This window comes from Bufo bufo, chromosome 2 (assembly GCF_905171765.1).
Source record: "Bufo bufo chromosome 2, aBufBuf1.1, whole genome shotgun sequence".
Lineage (NCBI taxonomy): Eukaryota > Metazoa > Chordata > Amphibia > Anura > Bufonidae > Bufo > Bufo bufo.
In genome coordinates, this window is record NC_053390.1 from 296,360,921 (window position 1) to 296,378,737 (window position 17,817).

The 17,817-nt window shown below is 43.8% G+C and overlaps 1 protein-coding gene across 2 annotated transcripts in view; it reads right to left on the bottom strand.

Moving 5' to 3' along the window:
- TTC5 (tetratricopeptide repeat domain 5) overlaps positions 1-17,817 on the bottom strand; it is a 64,759-nt gene that overhangs the window by 26,832 nt on the left and 20,110 nt on the right. The window contains exons 2-8 of one of the 2 annotated variants that reach the window (XM_040416776.1): positions 15,017-15,149; positions 14,722-14,933; positions 14,479-14,629; positions 13,364-13,455; positions 9,103-9,159; positions 8,245-8,391; positions 3,002-3,189 (exon numbers count right to left, since the gene is read on the bottom strand). In XM_040416776.1, coding sequence (XP_040272710.1) covers positions 3,002-3,189; positions 8,245-8,391; positions 9,103-9,159; positions 13,364-13,455; positions 14,479-14,629; positions 14,722-14,933; positions 15,017-15,149 — 980 coding nt within the window. Of the gene's footprint in view, positions 1-3,001; positions 3,190-8,244; positions 8,392-9,102; positions 9,160-13,363; positions 13,456-14,478; positions 14,630-14,721; positions 14,934-15,016; positions 15,167-17,817 lie in introns of both variants that reach the window. The other variant, XM_040416777.1, reaches the window with a different exon arrangement.

Below are 17,817 nucleotides of genomic sequence, written 5' to 3' on the forward strand. Positions count from 1 at the left end.
GACCCCTTGTGAGACCATATGCTGGTGCGGTTGGCCCTGGGTTCCTCCTAATGCAAGACAATGCTAGACCTCATGTGGCTGGAGTGTGTCAGCAGTTCCTGCAAGACGAAGGCATAGATGCTATGGACTGGCCCGCCCGTTCCCCAGACCTGAATCCAATTGAGCACATATGGGACATAACGTCTCGCTCTATCCACCAACGTCACGTTGCACCAGACTGTCCAGGAGTTGGCAGATGCTTTAGTCCAGGTCTGGGAGGAGATCCCTCAGGAGACCGTCCGCCACCTCATCAGGAGCATGCACAGGCGTTGTAGGGAGGTCATACAGGCATGTGGAGGCCACACACACACTACTGAGCCTCATTTTGACTTGTTTTAAGGACATTACATCAAAGTTGGATCAGCCTGTAGTGTGTTTTTCCACTTTGATTTTGAGGGTGACTCCAAATACAGACCTCCAAGTGTTAAAAAATTTGATTTCCATTTTTTTTTTTTGTGTGATTTTGTTGTCAGCACATTCAACTATGTAAAGAACAAAGTATTTCAGAAGAATATTTAATTAACTCAGATCTAGGATGTGTTATTTTTGTGTTCCCTTTATTTTTTTGAGCAGTGTATATATACTGTATATTACTATATACAAGAGGATGATATTCGGTATAACCCACGGTATTCCCACGTAAAACCAGCTCTGCTACATTATGTAGCAGTGCTGGTTTTGTCATGCATTTCTTTTGCCTTCATATAGTAAAATACTTCATTGGCCTATCAATGGCTTTATAACTAACTCTGCTATATTTCTGTAGCCTACAACCTCTGACTGCCCAGTTGAAACTACTACACCCAGCATGTTCTGGCAGTAATAGTAAATGGATATTGGTGCAATTCTGAGCTACTAGTCTATATAATACATATGTAGGCTAATATGTGAGGTACGAGGTATAATAGATGGAGTGTGTACAGGTATATAGTAAATACAGCAGTGTATTGACACCTCGTACCTCACATATCAGTACACTGCTGTATATACTATATATCTGTACACACTGCATCTATTATACCTCGTACCTCACATATATAGTATATACAGCAGTGTACTGATATCTGTACACACAGCATCTATTATACCTTGTACCTCACATATCAGTGCACTGCGGTATATACTATATATCTGTACATATTGCATGTATAACACTGTAATATATGCAGTCTGTGTATGTATGTATATATATATATATATATATATATATATATACATACATACATACATACATACACACACACAGAGCAGTGTATTGATGTGAGACAAAGAAGGTATAATACTGTAGATGCAGTGTTTACAGAAATATGTGGTCAGTTATACATTATGGTCACTGTGTGTGAGGTACATGAGGTAGTGGTCACTGTGAGGTACATGAGGTAGTGGTCACTGTGAGGTACATGAGGTAGTGGTCACTGTGAGGTACATGAGGTAGTGGTCACTGTGAGGTACATGAGGTAGTGGTCACTGTGAGGTACATGAGGTAGTGGTCACTGTGAGGTACATGAGGTAGTGGTCACTGTGAGGTACATGAGGTAGTGGTCACTGAGGTACATGAGGTAGTGGTCACTGTGAGGTACATGAGGTAGTGGTCACTGTGAGGTACATGAGGTAGTGGTCACTGTGAGGTACATGAGGTAGTGGTCACTGTGAGGTACATGAGGTAGTGGTCACTGTGAGGTACATGAGGTAGTGGTCACTGTGAGGTACATGAGGTAGTGGTCACTGTGAGGTACATGAGGTAGTGGTCACTGTGAGGTACATGAGGTAGTGGTCACTGTGAGGTACATGAGGTAGTGGTCACTGTGAGGTACATGAGGTAGTGGTCACTGTAACTGTCTGAAGTTTTATACATGAGTGAGTAAAACCAGGGCATGGGGGGTAAATTATGAAAAGTGGAGGACCTCCTCTTACCACTCCATTCCAGTATGGATCAATGCAGAGCTGCTTGTGAACGTCTAATACTTGCTGTTAGGGGTTGAAGGACCTGTGATGATGTCATCACAGGTCCTGGCAGATATACCTTTGAAACCTAGGAACTACACCATTTTTGGTGCAGTTCCTTTGCTAGATTCTGCAGGACCTGTGATGTTGAAGATGATGTCATCACAGGTCCTGGCAGATGCACTGTTCTAACCTGGGAACTACACTTTACACTGTGCAGTTCCCTTACAGGACCTCTGATGACATCATCAAAAGGTCCTTTAGCTTTAGAAAGATAAATAGGAGCAATTAGGGGGCGGGGCCTCTCCTCCACTTCGGGCCCCGTCTGCCTATATGGTAGGTACGCCACTGCTCAGGGGGAGGAGACTCAAGGGAGGGTAGGGCTGGCAGCAAGGAAACTCAACACTGGGGGCGGGCCCCGGGCCGGCCGCCCGGGTTATACAGGCACAGTACTACTGCAGGGCGGGTCCACAGGCGGCCGGGCCCCCTGGAGTGCCGGGCCCGGTCGCAAGTGCGACCCCTGCATGTACGCCACTGGTCCTAATATTTATCCCTAGTGGCTTGGTATCAATTAGTCATTATACAAAATGCCATCAGGCTTCTGGAGATGAATGTACACAATGTATAGATTTCCACTTATTCCAAGTTCTGCCCCTCAAACAGCCAGGAAGTTACAATTTTGAGAATGGCACTGAACATGTTTTTCAGGTTAGCTTGTTATTAGTGAAAAATAACATCATAAATAACTAAAAGGATCACATCTTTTACTTAGGTGATACTGGACTTACTTCCAGTAACTCTGGTCATACTTAATTATATCGATCAAACGAATGATGCACAGCCCAATGTAAATGTAGACAAATTAGAAAAAAAAAAAGACCGTTAATCATGGGTGGAAAGTGATTCAAAACACATTGTTAATATTGGTAACATGTAAATGCCGACTCTCTGATCTGTCTGATTGGTTGCAGTAGATCGGACATGTCATGGCTGTATACAGGAACAGACTAATACTCACAATGGTACTCGCTCCTCAGGCACCAGGCTGAAAACAACCCTCCCAAGCACCACACAGCCAGGGTTTTTTCCTGGCTGCAGAGCACTTAAGGGCTTTAACTGTAATCCACCAGAACTTCCATAATGACCCAAAAGCCCAGGACTTAAGCTACTCAGCATGTTCTGAAGTCGTTTACCACGGATCTTTCCCTGTGTAAGCATATGTAAGAAAAGTAATTAGGTAGATCAGCAAGGGATAACAAGGTAATCTGGCTTGATGAGAAGGAATTGTACTAAAGCCTCATTCACACGTCAGTGATTTCCATCAGTGACTGACCCAAAACCAGGATTGGAGCCTCCACAGACATGCGGTCTGCACCTGTTTTTGGCTCAAAATCACTGACCGAACACTGACGTGTGAATGAGGCATTAGAGAGGATGTGTAACCAGTGTTCCCTTTAAGCTGCGCAGTTTCCATAGTGCCACCGCTCAGGGCCTCTATAGGCCTGCTCACCGCCGCAGCCGGCGACCTGGACTTCAACAAACTGCCTGTTCTGAATTGTAGGGCAATGCAGACGAGATCCGCTTGTGCACTGCTGGGGTGGGCGGCCGCAGAACTCAGAACAGAGTAAATGGCGTTTCCTAGTGGGCTAAAGGACCTTCCTGACGTCATTGCTCATGTGACCAGACTTTTATTTTATTTTATTAACAATTCAGGGGCCAGCACTACTGTGAGGGGCTACTAAAGGAGGCATTACACTGCGTGCAGAATTATTAGGCAAATGAGTATTTTGACCACATCATCCTCTTTATGCATGTTGTCTTACTCCAAGCTGTATAGGCTCGAAAGCCTACTACCAATTAAGCATATTAGGTGATGTGCATCTCTGTAATTAGAAGGGGTGTGGTCTAATGACATCAACACCCTATATCAGGTGTGCATAATTATTAGGCAACTTCATTTCCTTTGGCAAAATGGGTCAAAAGAAGGACTTGACAGGCTCAGAAAAGTCAAAAATAGTGAGATATCTTGCAGAGGGATGCAGCACTCTTAAAATTGCAAAGCTTCTGAAGCGTGATCATCGAACAATCAAGCGTTTCATTCAAAATAGTCAACAGGGTCGCAAGAAGCGTGTGGAAAAACCAAGGCGCAAAATAACTGCCCATGAACTGAGAAAAGTCAAGCGTGCAGCTGCCAAGATGCCACTTGCCACCAGTTTGGCCATATTTCAGAGCTGCAACATCACTGGAGTGCCCAAAAGCACAAGGTGTGCAATACTCAGAGACATGGCCAAGGTAAGAAAGGCTGAAAGACGACCACCACTGAACAAGACACACAAGCTGAAACGTCAAGACTGGGGCAAGAAATATCTCAAGACTGATTTTTCTAAGGTTTTATGGACTGATGAAATGAGAGTGAGTCTTAATGGGCCAGATGGATGGGCCCGTGGCTGGATTGGTAAAGGGCAGAGAGCTCCAGTCCGACTCAGACTCCAGCAAGGTGGAGGTGGAGTACTGGTTTGGGCTGGTATCATCAAAGATGAGCTTGTGGGGCCTTTTCGGGTTGAGGATGGAGTCAAGCTCAACTCCCAGTCCTACTGCCAGTTTCTGGAAGACACCCTCTTCAAGCAGTGGTACAGGAAGAAGTCTGCATCCTTCAAGAAAAACATGATTTTCATGCAGGACAACGCTCCATCACACGCGTCCAAGTACTCCACAGCGTGGCTGGCAAGAAAGGGTATAAAAGAAGAAAATCTAATGACATGGCCTCCTTGTTCACCTGATCTTAACCCCATTGAGAACCTGTGGTCCATCATCAAATGTGAGATTTACAAGGAGGGAAAACAGTACACCTCTCTGAACAGTGTCTGGGAGGCTGTGGTTGCTGCTGCACGCAATGTTGATGGTGAACAGATCAAAACACTGACAGAATCCATGGATGGCAGGCTTTTGAGTGTCCTTGCAAAGAAAGGTGGCTATATTGGTCACTGATTTGTTTTTGTTTTGTTTTTGAATGTCAGAAATGTATATTTGTGAATGTTGAGATGTTATATTGGTTTCACTGGTAAAAATAAATAATTGAAATGGGTATATATTTGTTTTTTGTTAAGTTGCCTAATAATTATGCACAGTAATAGTCACCTGCACACACAGATATCCCCCTAAAATAGCTAAAGCTAAAAACAAACTAAAAACTACTTCCAAAAATATTCAGCTTTGATATTAATGAGTTTTTTGGGTTCATTGAGAACATGGTTGTTGTTCAATAATAAAATTAATCCTCAAAAATACAACTTGCCTAATAATTCTGCACTCCCTGTATACTGCAAGGGGGGATTCAATTTTGTTAGGCCCAAAGGGGACTGGGTGGAACTGGGACATGTATAGATTGACATCAAGAAGGGTTAGGGTGGGTTCACACCACGTTTTATGCCTCAGTTTGACATATATATATATATATAATAAAAAAAGTATACAAAAACGCAGCACACCACGTTCTTGTATCCTGCAGAGTCCGGCAAAAAATAAAATAGTACACTTTTTTTTTTTATGGTGAATAGATGCCACCGTTTAGTATCAGTCTGAGGCATCCGTTTAACGTATAGATTTTTTGTATATGTTAAACAGATAGGAAGAGCACGATGTGAACCCAGCCTTAGAGGATCGGCTTTATTGCGTGCCAAGGATCATAACCATCCTTGTGCTTTTTAAAAAGGTCAGAGTTATGACCATCTAATACGTTATCACTGTGCTATCTGTGGGGTTACATAGGACTGCGGGTAACATCTACTACATTATCTGTACTCAGGGAGTTATCACTGTGTTCTTGCTCAGCAGAAGCTTAGAGGTAACACTGTCTGAAGCCTCTCCTGACACGTCTGTTTTAGTAACTGCTTGCATCCACCTTGTAATTCTGCAGCATCTATTCTTATTACTTTGTGATCTGCTATTCCTTTATTATTCCTGCTAGAAGTTTGCAATAAATACCCAGATGTCCCTGCTAGGGTTGTTGCGGGTATCGAAATTTCGATACCCAATCGATACTTTTGTCCCGGTATCGATACGATACCGGGATTTCCGTTTTTTCGATACTGGGCTGCGCTTCTGCGCAGTCTAGTATCTCTGAACATGAGCGCGCTGCTATCGGCGCGCTCATGTTCTCTCTCAGCAGCACGGGGAGAAGGAAGCTGTCCTCCCTCCCCCCTGTGCTGCTGCCGCTGCCACCAATGAGAAGAGAGGGGCGGAGGAGGGGCGGCAATGAGAAGAGAGGGGCGGAGGAGGGGCGGCAATGAGAAGAGAGGGGCGGAGGAGGGGCGGGCGCACTGCGCCCCCAATGATAGGATTACTATCGGAGCGATGGGAGGAGACATCAGCTTCACTAGTGGGCGTTCCTTTTCCCTGCGCTGCGATTGGACAGCGCTACAGCCAGGGAGAAGGAACGCCCACTAGTGAAGCTGATGTCTCCTCCCATCGCTCCGATAGTAATCAGCAGCATGTGGAGCAGGAGAGGAGACAGTAATGGGGCACTGCGGGCGAACGGAGCGGCGCCCAGGACTAAATGGTGAGTGCTGAGACATCGCTGGGCGCCGCTCTGTGTGGCCTAATAGTGAAAGTCTGGACTCATATACAGTAGTCAGTCTTTAACACATACAGGAGGCGGGTGCCGGCAGCAGAATCGCATTGCCGGCACCCTGCCCCTGACAGGGAGCTGCGATCAGCGGCAGTTAACTGCCGCTGATCTGCTAGTACCCGCCTCCTGTATAAAGGGGTAAAATCATTGGTGGTGCAGTGTGCCCCCCCCCCCCCTCAATCCCCCCATCCCATTAAAATCATTGGTGGCACAGTGCGCCGGCCCCTCTCAACCCTCCAGTATTAAAATCATTGGTGGCAGTGGCCACAGGGTCCTCTCCCTTCCCCCTCATTGGTGGTGCAGTGGCAGCTTCTGATCGGAGCCCCAGCTGTGTAAGCCTGGGGCTCCGATCGGTTACCATGGCAGCCAGGAAGCCCTGGTTGCCATGGTAACATCCCTGATGCTGTGTGCACAAAGCACAGAGCAGCAGGGACAGTGTGGAGTCCTATTCACCCTGATAGAGATCTATCAGGGTGAATAGGAAAAGGGATGAAAGATCCCAGGTTCTAGCCCCTAAGGGGGGAAATAGTTATTAAATAAAAAGTGAAAAAAAAAAAAAAACACTAAAATATGAAGTATAAAATCACCCCCCTTTTCCCAATTTCACATATAAAATATATAAATAAACATATTACATCGCCACGTCAGAAAAGTCCAAACTATTAAAATATAAAAAAAAAATCTAGGTGGTGAATGCCGGAACAGAAAAAATAAAATAAAAACTGCGCGATTCGCCATTTTTAAAAATGAGGAATGCACGTGGCTTTTTTTGTTTATTTTTTTCGCGTGGTATCGAATGGTATCGAGTATCGCAATACTTTTTCATGGTATCGAAACCGAATCAAAAATTTGGTATCGCAACAACTCTAGTCCCTGCACAGTCTGACCTCATCTAATCAGAGCTGTAAGTGTCAGACTGTAGGGACACCCCCCCAACTAGTAACACTCTTCTGGACCTTAACTGCAAACGGCTAGTCATTTATTCATAACGTCTACGAGAAATAATAAACGAATGGCACATAATAGAGTGATAAGATTAAATGAGAAATGCACGTAGTTATTAAAGCAGACATGTCAGGAGAGGTCACGTGCTTTTAAAAAAAAAAAATGTTTATCTTAATGTATGGTGCAGATTGCATGGCTACTTCTACAAGCTCCCTATAGCGGGACACGTTTTCTTAGATCTTATTAGCCTGGTAATACCAGTTATCTTTCGCTTCCCCCTACAGCTGCCACCATGTCCTTCATTCCCTTATTCTACATCTGTCCCAATTTAACCATGTACCACTTCTCTAGTTTAGCTCCATAACAGCAGTTAGGAGTATTCCAGTAGGTACAAGATATCCCCTATCCACAGGACCCCTCCAATCACAAAAACATACCCCCTGCAGGCCCCATGCTGCTCCCCTAAAATGACCAGAGCGGCCGGTCGCTCCATTCATTTCTATAGGAGTTCCAGAGATAGTGGAGCGCTGTACTTGGCCATCTCTGGAACTACTACAGAAATGAATGGAGTGGCCGCACACGTGGGGCCCCTGTTCTCGTGATCAGTGGGGGTCCCAGCAATAGGATTTGTAGAGTACGCCTATAAATTAACCAGAAAGATCTGCTAGTGTTCAGGGCGGAGGGGATACCTTATTGCTGAGAAGACCACACAACCTGCCCAGGTAATCAAGTAATTGTTCTTCCCTCATAACAGGTTCAGTCCAAGATGGCTCCAGAGCTGCAGCTCGAGAAAACCCATCGAGTGCTCCTTGATAGTTCTCCTCATACTTGCACAACTGAATGGAAGAGAACGCAATTTTTATATTTAACCAGATTCATAAGGTGTCAAACAAAGTGTACCTCTTGCTTTACTTTATCAGAGGAAGACAAACTGCAGAACCTGTCATCAGTATTGGAGACTTTGATCTACAATTCTTGCTTGAGTCAATAAGTCCATTTCAGCCAGGCTGCCCATACTGAAGCTAGGAGTCGATGAAGCAAAAAATGCCATCCAAGCGTACAGTATGGACCCTGAGAAGTTCCAAGAATAATATCCATTATACTAAAAAGAATAACCAGCTAAAGTGTACTCAAAAACTGCTTGATGACGAGTGATGTCCATAATATTTGAACTTGCATCCATTTTCCCATCAGTTCTCCCACTGAATCCAAAGGATGGAAAAATGCCAGATATTTCATAATGAATTAAATTGAATACAGTGGAATATAATTGCCGACATAGTCCTGCAATCCAATCTCTCGCAGGACCCATAGATACGGACTGACGGCTTATTGTTGCTTGCAACATTTCGGTCAGGTGAACACTTGAATGCAACGCTATGCAAGATAATGTACACTATAGTTCATCCTGTTCCACATTAGTAATAGAATATCAATGATGGTGAATTGTATAACCATCTACCCTAAGGAAGACGGTAAAAGAGAATCTAAACCATAAAAATCAAATGGTTTATCATCGATATTACCTGCACTACTTGAACACTTACCGTTGCTCGGTTGAGGTGCAAATCTGGATTACTGGAGGCAGTCTTGTCCACTCTCTCCTATGATGGAAGACATTTTTGTGATTGCATAAGTGGTGAAAGCATGAAATCCTTGGAAAGTACATAACACTTAGAGGCTTCTGAAAATAATTTGGACAACCACTTTATTTCTCATATTTGTCTGCTGTAACTTCCAGTGAAAGTACATTAAAGGAGCATTCTCACTTAGGACCTTTATGGCACATGCACAGACATACATGTCCAATATGTGGGGATCCCTTCTCTGGGGCCCGCATCTATCTAAAAAACAGATCTCTGTTACACCCGGCCTGCAATGGAGATGTGGAAAATAGCTTAGCACACCAACTAGGCTAGTTTCAGTTGAATGGAGGGAGCTGTGTATATGAGGTCACCTCTCCATCCCCAGCCAGGCGTGACAGAGCCCCATTCTTGAACTAGGAGCAGGTCTGATGTGCACCCTTCCATATTCAGATATTTAGGACATATCTTGTAAATATGCCAAAAACTTCCATCCTTTAACAACTACTACTACCTTGTAGATTGTAAGCTCTCGCGGACAGGGTCCTCTCCCCTCTGTAACAGTCTGTTAATAGCTTTATGTTTATCGTATTTGTATTTTATATTATGTATGTGTAACACATCACGTTCAGCTCCATGGAATTAATGGTTACTACTACTACTAGCCGGGAAAGATGCATGTCCAAACATTTTTAAAGGTGTGTTATCACCTCAAAGTGATTGCATATTGTTCTGGGACCCCCAATGATTCAGAGAATGAAGGGGTTGGGGCCCCTTTATTGTTTTAACCTGTACAGCAGTCATAACCAGGGGAAAAAAATAAAACAAGTACAGTGGTGCACTTGAGTTGTGCCGCAGTTTACTTGCACAGTGAGTGGTCGATGAGCAGGGAATCAGGACTGTGATCCGAGTATTATCAGGACTGCTAAGGGGCTCAAAAGGTCAGAATCACACCCATTAAAAAGTAATGGCAGATTCAACCAGTATGAAACTAGAACAACCCTTTAACTAAGGCCTCATGCACACGACCGTTGTGTGCATCCGCTGCCGTTGTTCCGTTTTTTTTTTGCGGACCTATTGACTTTCAATGGGTCCTTGGAAAAAATAATAATCGGAAAATGCAATGTTTTGCAGCCGCATCAGTGTTTCCTGTCAGTCAAAAAAATATGACCTGTCCTATTTTTTTGACGGACAACGGTTCACGGACCCATTCAAGTCAATGGGTCCGTGAAAAAACACGGATGCACACAAGATTGGCATCCGCATCTGTCATCCTTGTCCGTAGGCTACTTTCACACAGACTGATCCGCTGATCCGTCTGCATAAAAGCTTTTTAGATCTGATTTTTCACTTTGTGAAAACTCAGATCCGACAGTATATTCTAACACAGAGGCGTTCCCATGGTGATGGGGACACTTCAGATTAGAATATACTAAAAGAACCGTGTACATGACTGCCCCCTGCTGCCTGGCAGGGCATGCCAGACCCCCCCCCCCCCTCATTTAACTCATTGGTGGCCAGGACTCCTGACTTTACATTGAAAGTCAATGGGGGACGGATCCGTTTGCAATTGCACCATATTGTGTCAACGTCAAACGGATCCGTCCCCATTGACTTGCATTTTAAGTCAGGACGGATCCGTTTGGCTCCGCACGGCCAGGCGGACACCAAAACGACTTTTTTTTCCATGTCCGTGGATCCTCCAAAAGTCAAGGAAGAACCACGGAAGAAAAAAACGGTCACGGAACAATGGAAATCCGTTTTGCGGACCGCAAAAAAAAAAACGGTTGTGTGCATGAGGCCTAAAGGAGAGGTTTGCACTGGTCAGAAGCAGCCATCTTTACATTATACCAGATCACTGTTACTTTTACAGCCAGCTAAACTATGGTTGGTTAAACTGCTTTTAAAATATGCTAGGAAATTACTGGAAGACATACTGATTAACATTTTAACCGGAGGTTTTTCATTTTTGCATTTTCATTTTTCTTCCCCATCTTCCTTGAGCCATACCTTTTTTATATTTCCGTTCACATAGCTGTATGTGGGCTTATTTATTGCGGGACGTTGTACTTTTTAATGCCACCATTAATTATGGCATAAAACGTAGTGGGAAGCGATAAAAAAAATTCCAAATGGGGTGATATATAAAAAAAAAAAAAAATATATGCAATTCCTCCACCGTTTTACGGGTATTGTTCCCACAGCGTTTCGAATGCAGCAAATCTGACCCATGCCCTTCGTTCTCTGGGTCAGTACGATTATAACGATACCCCATATGTATAGGTTTCTTTAGGTCTAAATTTTTTTTTTTTTTTACATCACCATATCCTGACCCCCATAACTTCTTTATACTTGTGTCTACTGAGCTGTTTAGGGGCTCATTTTTTGCGGAACAATCAGTAGTTTTTATTGATACCATTTTGGAGTGTGTGTAACTTTTTGATCACATTTTATAACTTTTTGGGGTAAGAGAAGCAATAAAAAATAAAATAAAAATTTAAATGGCAAACAGGCCATTTTGACCCTTTTTTCCGTTACGCCATTCTGGCGATACCGATGATGTTAATATTTATTTAGGTATTTATTTTTTAATTTACGGAAAGGGGCGATTTAAACTTTAAATTTTTGTGATGATTTTGAAGCTCATATATGAGACTATAAACTATGTTTTTTAGTTAGATTTTTTGTACTATCAGGGATTTTTAAAATGGGGTTTGGACTGAAAATTGCTAATTTGTTATCCTGGCCTGCCATCTGGTGGGCAAAATAAGAATTGCAGCATGAACACTATCAGCCTCGTCAGCGAGGCTCATAGTGTTCAGCACAACTACCGATGCCCTCATTGGCCGCAGGGGGTGGCTGTAGGAAGCCCGGAAGTGCGAGCTTCGGGGTTTTTTGCGCATTTAGATGCCGTGATCTCACTTAATCAGGGCATCTAAAGCCTTTAATTATCACGATTGGCATTATTGCCGGTCACGGTAATTAGCTGCAGGTCTCTGCTGTTTGAAACAGCAGAGATTTGCCGGCCATGACACCCACTGCACGTGAGAGCGGGCGCAATGTTCCCAAATCGCTCCAGCACCGTAAATGTACGGCGCTGGTAGTGAAAGGGTTAAAGGGATTTCTGGGTGTTTTATACTGATGAACTATCCTCAGGATAGGTCATCAGTATGTAATTTGTGGGGGTCTGATGCCTGGTACCCCTGCCGATCCACTGTTTAAAGTGGCCTCCTTGGAGCCTCCTATTGGATCGCAGCTGAGCCCCATTAACTTGAATAGGACTAAGCTGCGCCTAGGCCAGTGATGGCTAACCTCCAGCACTACAGCTGTGGTGAAACTACAATTCCCAGCATGCTTCATTCATTTCTATGGAGTTCTGAGACCAGCCAAGTAAGTGTACATCTTGGGAGTTGTCAGAGGTAAGCCATCACAGGCCTAAGCCATGTAACCGTTGGGAGTGATGTCACTGGCCTAGGAAGAGGCTGCAGTGTTCACCAGAGTGCTGTGGCCTCTTCAAAGGATGATCGGTGGGGGTGCCTCTGGATAGGTCATTGTTATAAACCACTTAGAAAATCCACACAGAATAACCCTTTCCAATAATGAAGAAAAAGTGAGCAGTAGCACCCGCTGAACCTCTCCATTCCTTAATAGATGTGGAAAGCTTCGATAAATGTTATCAGAAGCAAATTTCCTAACATCGTCACTTCTTGTGACTGGATATTTCAATTAGTTGGAGCATTAGCCACAAATGAGCTTCTTAATGAAGCCACTTATGGGCAAACACACTCCCTATGCATCTTACACACCCATTCATACAATTGGCCTGCTTTGTTGCATTGGCATTTTTATTCCCACCACCATACATTGTCTAGCTAGGATTTTATTATAACTAATTTTCAATGCTGGCCTCAGTCCTCTGAAGGTTATCTGCATCCTTGCAATACGTAATGATGGATCAGTGTGTAAAGGCAGTCTGTATATTCTGCAAACAGAAGAAAATTTGTGATACGATTGCTCATGTATTAGTTCACTACATGATCCTGACCATAGCTGTTACAATCCAGTGGTTTACTGAGCGGTTCCTAGGGCAGTATATCAAGGATCTTGCTACTTAACATGCTGCACTGGTTAACCGTCAGTTAGTTAAGAGGTTTCCTTACGGCCGGCTCTGTAGGATGATAGATTAAAAACAACATATGGGAAAAAACATATTTTAGGAACTCACCGCCTGTACATACGCATTTAGAGCCTGCTGAGAAATTTTGGGATTTTGGCCAGTGCAGAAGAACAGAGAGAGATAGGCATTGCCAAGGATATCTGGGAAAGCAAACAAAAAAAATAAAAATAGTACACAGTGCAGCATCAATAAGGAAACCACTAACGAACATCCAAAACTTCCCAGACCGCAGTACATAGGTGTGTTGTGGAGGTTGTTCATGGAAACACTAGCATGAAGTGGAAAATCTCAACATGGCCTAAGTCTAAATGCTGAGTGACAAAATATAAAATCCAAACAAGCACATCTCCACCTCCAGAGGGTAGAATATGTTCTCTTTAGGTACTTCAAAGGGTATTCCCATCTGAGACAATGGGGGTGGGACCCACACCTACAACAGAGCTGGAAAGGTGGTGGCTGGAGGAGCGTGGGTTTCCCCGGTCCGGCCACCACCGAGCGCTCTCCCCATAGTAGTGAATGGGAGTGCACCATGCATTCATTTCTATGGAGCAGACGGAAAAAGCTGAGCCAGCGCTTTGCTTTTTTTGGCAGCCCCTTAGAAATGAATAGAGCATGTGGAGTGAGGCTTCCACAACTTGCGGGGCTCCGTACTCAGTGTAGGTCTGGGACCCGCACCTATCAGACAATGGGGGCATATCCTAGCAATATGCCCCCATTGTCTGAGATGGGGGAAAACCTCTTTAATGAGCTTTTGCTGATCAGGAATGGCCTACAGGCAGCAATGATCCAGTGAATGTTCATTCACGATCATCAGTCCGTGTAAAAAGGCCTTAAAGGCTCATACATACAAACGTATTATTGGTCCGCATTTTTTGGAGTCAAAGAAAAGGCTCCCTCCATTATGTAGAATGGGAGTCCTAAGAACCCCATCTTAAAAGGAAGGGTGGTTACACACACGGAACACACCAGTCACTGTTCGTAGGACTGATGTAGATAGCCAATCATTGTATTTGACTATCTCTGCCAATCTTATGAACAGTGACTGACACTTTCACCAGTAGTACGCATACGTAACCGCCACTCTATTAAAAGACGGACACAGGACCCCCAGTAATCATGCACTTATCACCTATCCTGTGGATCGATACATGCATAAAACTTACACCAGGAAGTGCCATCTCTTGTATCCATTTGAACTGCTTGCTTGGCTTGCTTTACACTGTCCATGATATTTTGAGAATTTTCATCCGCATCTTGTGCGCGCTGTTGCCGCATCACCATTGAGAGGTTTCGCAGTGAGACTTTGTTCTTACACTTTAATATGAAAATGGAAGAAAAATAAGACTTGCATCTAAAAGGAGCGAAGATGATTATTAGACGTTCTTATACGTCTTATCAATTCTTACATGATTCAGAGCACCCAAGAAGCAAGTCTTTGCAGCAGTCACATCCATTTTCTTCCAGTATACTTCTCCAAGCTGATTCCAAGCTTCTACCAGCCCCGGGTCCAATTTAACTGCCTTTGAAAGCATTTCCTCAGCTTCCAGGCAATAGCTGGGTGTGACATTCAGAGCCTTCCCCTTCAGCATTAGGAAGAAGGCCTTGTTCTTCCAGGCATCTACAAGAGAGAAACAGACACATAATATGAACAGGAGGACAAGTCTTCCCTAAAGCAGAAAGGCCGACATTGTTCTTCTTTACCATCAGTCTCATCCATCAAGGCAATGGTCCGCTTCATTTCTTCCTTCACATCAAACTGTTTCCGAATAGCATCTTCCACACTGTGGGTTTCAAAATAGTGGTCCCGAAAATGAAAAAGCTTCTCTACTAGCTCCTGCAATGGAAAAGTAGCTGCTGCAAGTTAGACGCACCAAGATACGCATTTCACAGATTGACAGAATTTCACATGTGTATCCTTTCTGAATGTTAGAGGTTTTCGGAGTTAAACACTCATGGCCTATCCTCAGCATCCCATCGATCAGCTGTTTGAAGAGACCATGTTGCTGGTGTCAGCGCTGTGGCCTCTTCATAGTATACAAAACACAGCGCTGTGCGTTATATAGTGGCTGTGCTTGGTATTGCTTCTCAGTTCCACTCACCTGAATGAGACTGAGCTGCACAAAGGCTATTTGACTGATCGATGTAATGTCACAGGCAGAGGATGAGGCACCGTGGTGGCCCGAGCACTGTGACCTCTTCCAATAGCTGATCGGCGAGGATGTTGGGAGTCGGCTGCCCATCAGACTGATATTGATGACCTATCCTGAGGACAGGTCATCATTATTTAACTATAGGAGAACCCCTTTAATCTGCACTATATTAGCGATACTGAGGAGAGTCACATGTGGTTTCCTGAAAATGATTGAGTTCTATACATTTTTTTTTTATCTAAGGCCTTTATCATAGGCCCTCATGCCCTCAACTCCCATCTGTATGATTCCTACTAAGCCAGAGCCAACAGTGGCTCTTCTGGCTCCTGTCCATTTGAGCAGCCATTCATTTCAATGGCCAGCATGTAGTACTACTTTTCCCCTACAGAGGGCGCTGTAGCGGAAACGTGAGGCCAACCAGAGCCGTCAGCAATAACTGCTGTTTCCTCTGTTGTGCCGACAGGTAGAGTACACTGTAAGCGAAATTCCTCGCCTTTCATACACTGTTTTTTGAATGGATAAAAAGTTCCTGCAGTTATTTTTAGCCAAAGCCAGAAGTGGATTCTAAAAAGGAAGGACTTCTACTTCTCCCTCCTGCTGGACCCCCAGATGAAGGTTCACTGAAACGCGCGTCGGGGTTGGCGCCATCCCGGAGGAGACACATCATGGGTAACTGATTCTGTGGATATAGACTTCTTTTGTACTTTTTGCCCTTGCACTTTATTCAGTTTTTCGCTTATTGGACTATTATGAATTGCTGCCATTGTGTTCTCTTCCAGTGATATCGCCATTTTCCCTGCACTTGTTTTTAAACATTTTATTTATATAAATTTTGCAAATAAAGGCTATTATTGACTTCATGCAGTCTGGCAGTTCTTTCTAAGTATTTGGATCCACTTCTGGTTTGACTCACAAAACTGCATCAAAAACAGCTGTGTGTGAAACAACCCTTGGAGTACTTTCACACTTGCGCTTTTCTTTTCCGGTATTGAGTTAGGGGCTCTATACCGGAAAAGAATTGATCAGTTTTATCCTAATGCATTCTGAATGGAGAGTAATCCGTTCAGGATGTCTTCAGTTCAGTCTTTTTGACTGTTCAGGACGGAGATAAAAAACAGTAGCATGCTGCGGTATTATCTCCGGCCAAAAAAACTGAACACTTGCCTGAATGCCGGATCCAGCATTTTTTTCTATAGGAATGTATTAGTGCCGAATACGTCCTTCCGAAAAAATAAAATAAAATGCCGGATCTGTTTTTCCGGATGACACCGGAAAGACGGATCCGGCATTTCAATGCATTTGTAAGACGGATCCTGATCAGTCTTAAAAATGCTATCAGTTGGCATACGTTTTGACGGATCCGGCAGGCAGTTCCGGCGACGGAACTGCTTGCCGGATCACTCTGCCGCAAGTGTGAAAGTAGCCTTACTGGACATTTTTGGGTGTTTCTAGAAGAGCTCAGATAATGGCCTTGATCCAGAGAAATCTTGTGCAGTTCTGTATTTACAAGGGATAGCCATTTTGTAAAAATCATTGCAAAATTAGTATTACACTCACCGGTAATCCGGTTTCCTGTAAGTCTCCATGACACCACATCCTTACACTGACTTCCTCTGATAGGACAGGAAAAACACAGAGGTTTAAATCCCACCCCTTCCCTCCACCACCAGTGTATTTTCAACGAAATCAGGATAAAGGGATAATAAGTAACTTAGATTTAAGAAACAAAATATAATCAATCGATATAGTAAAATAAATGGGTGGGAAGTATGTGGTGTCATGGAGACTTCCAGGAAACCGGATTACCGGTGAGTGTAATACTCATGTCTTCGCTAGAGAAAATGTCCAACTTGTAATGCTCGGTGAAGGCGTGTACTCTTTCCCAGGTTGCTGCCCTACAAATCTGTTGTAGAGAGGCTGACGATCTTTCTGCCCCTTGTAGAGTGTGCTCTAAGTGAAGAGGTGGTTTCCTTCCCTTCCAATTTATAGGCTTCAGAAACAGGCGCTTATCCAGCAGTAAATAGAACTTTTTGCCACTCTTACCTTTATTTGGCCAGCAAAATTGGACAAAAAGGTTCTTGTCAATTCTCCAATCCATTGTCGCTTCTATATTATCTTAGCACTGCCAAGTATTTAAAATGGCCTCTTAATCATTTTTGGGGTTGGCACAAAACAAGGGGACTATAATATCCTGCGATCTATGGAAAGTAGAAACCTCTTTTGGCAAAAAACTGGGATTTAGCTTAAACACTAACTTGTCCTGAAAAATACTAAGGAAAGGATCCTGAATGGACAAGGCCTGGAGTTCACAGACTCTTCTCGCTGATGTTATAGCTACCAGAAAAATGGTTT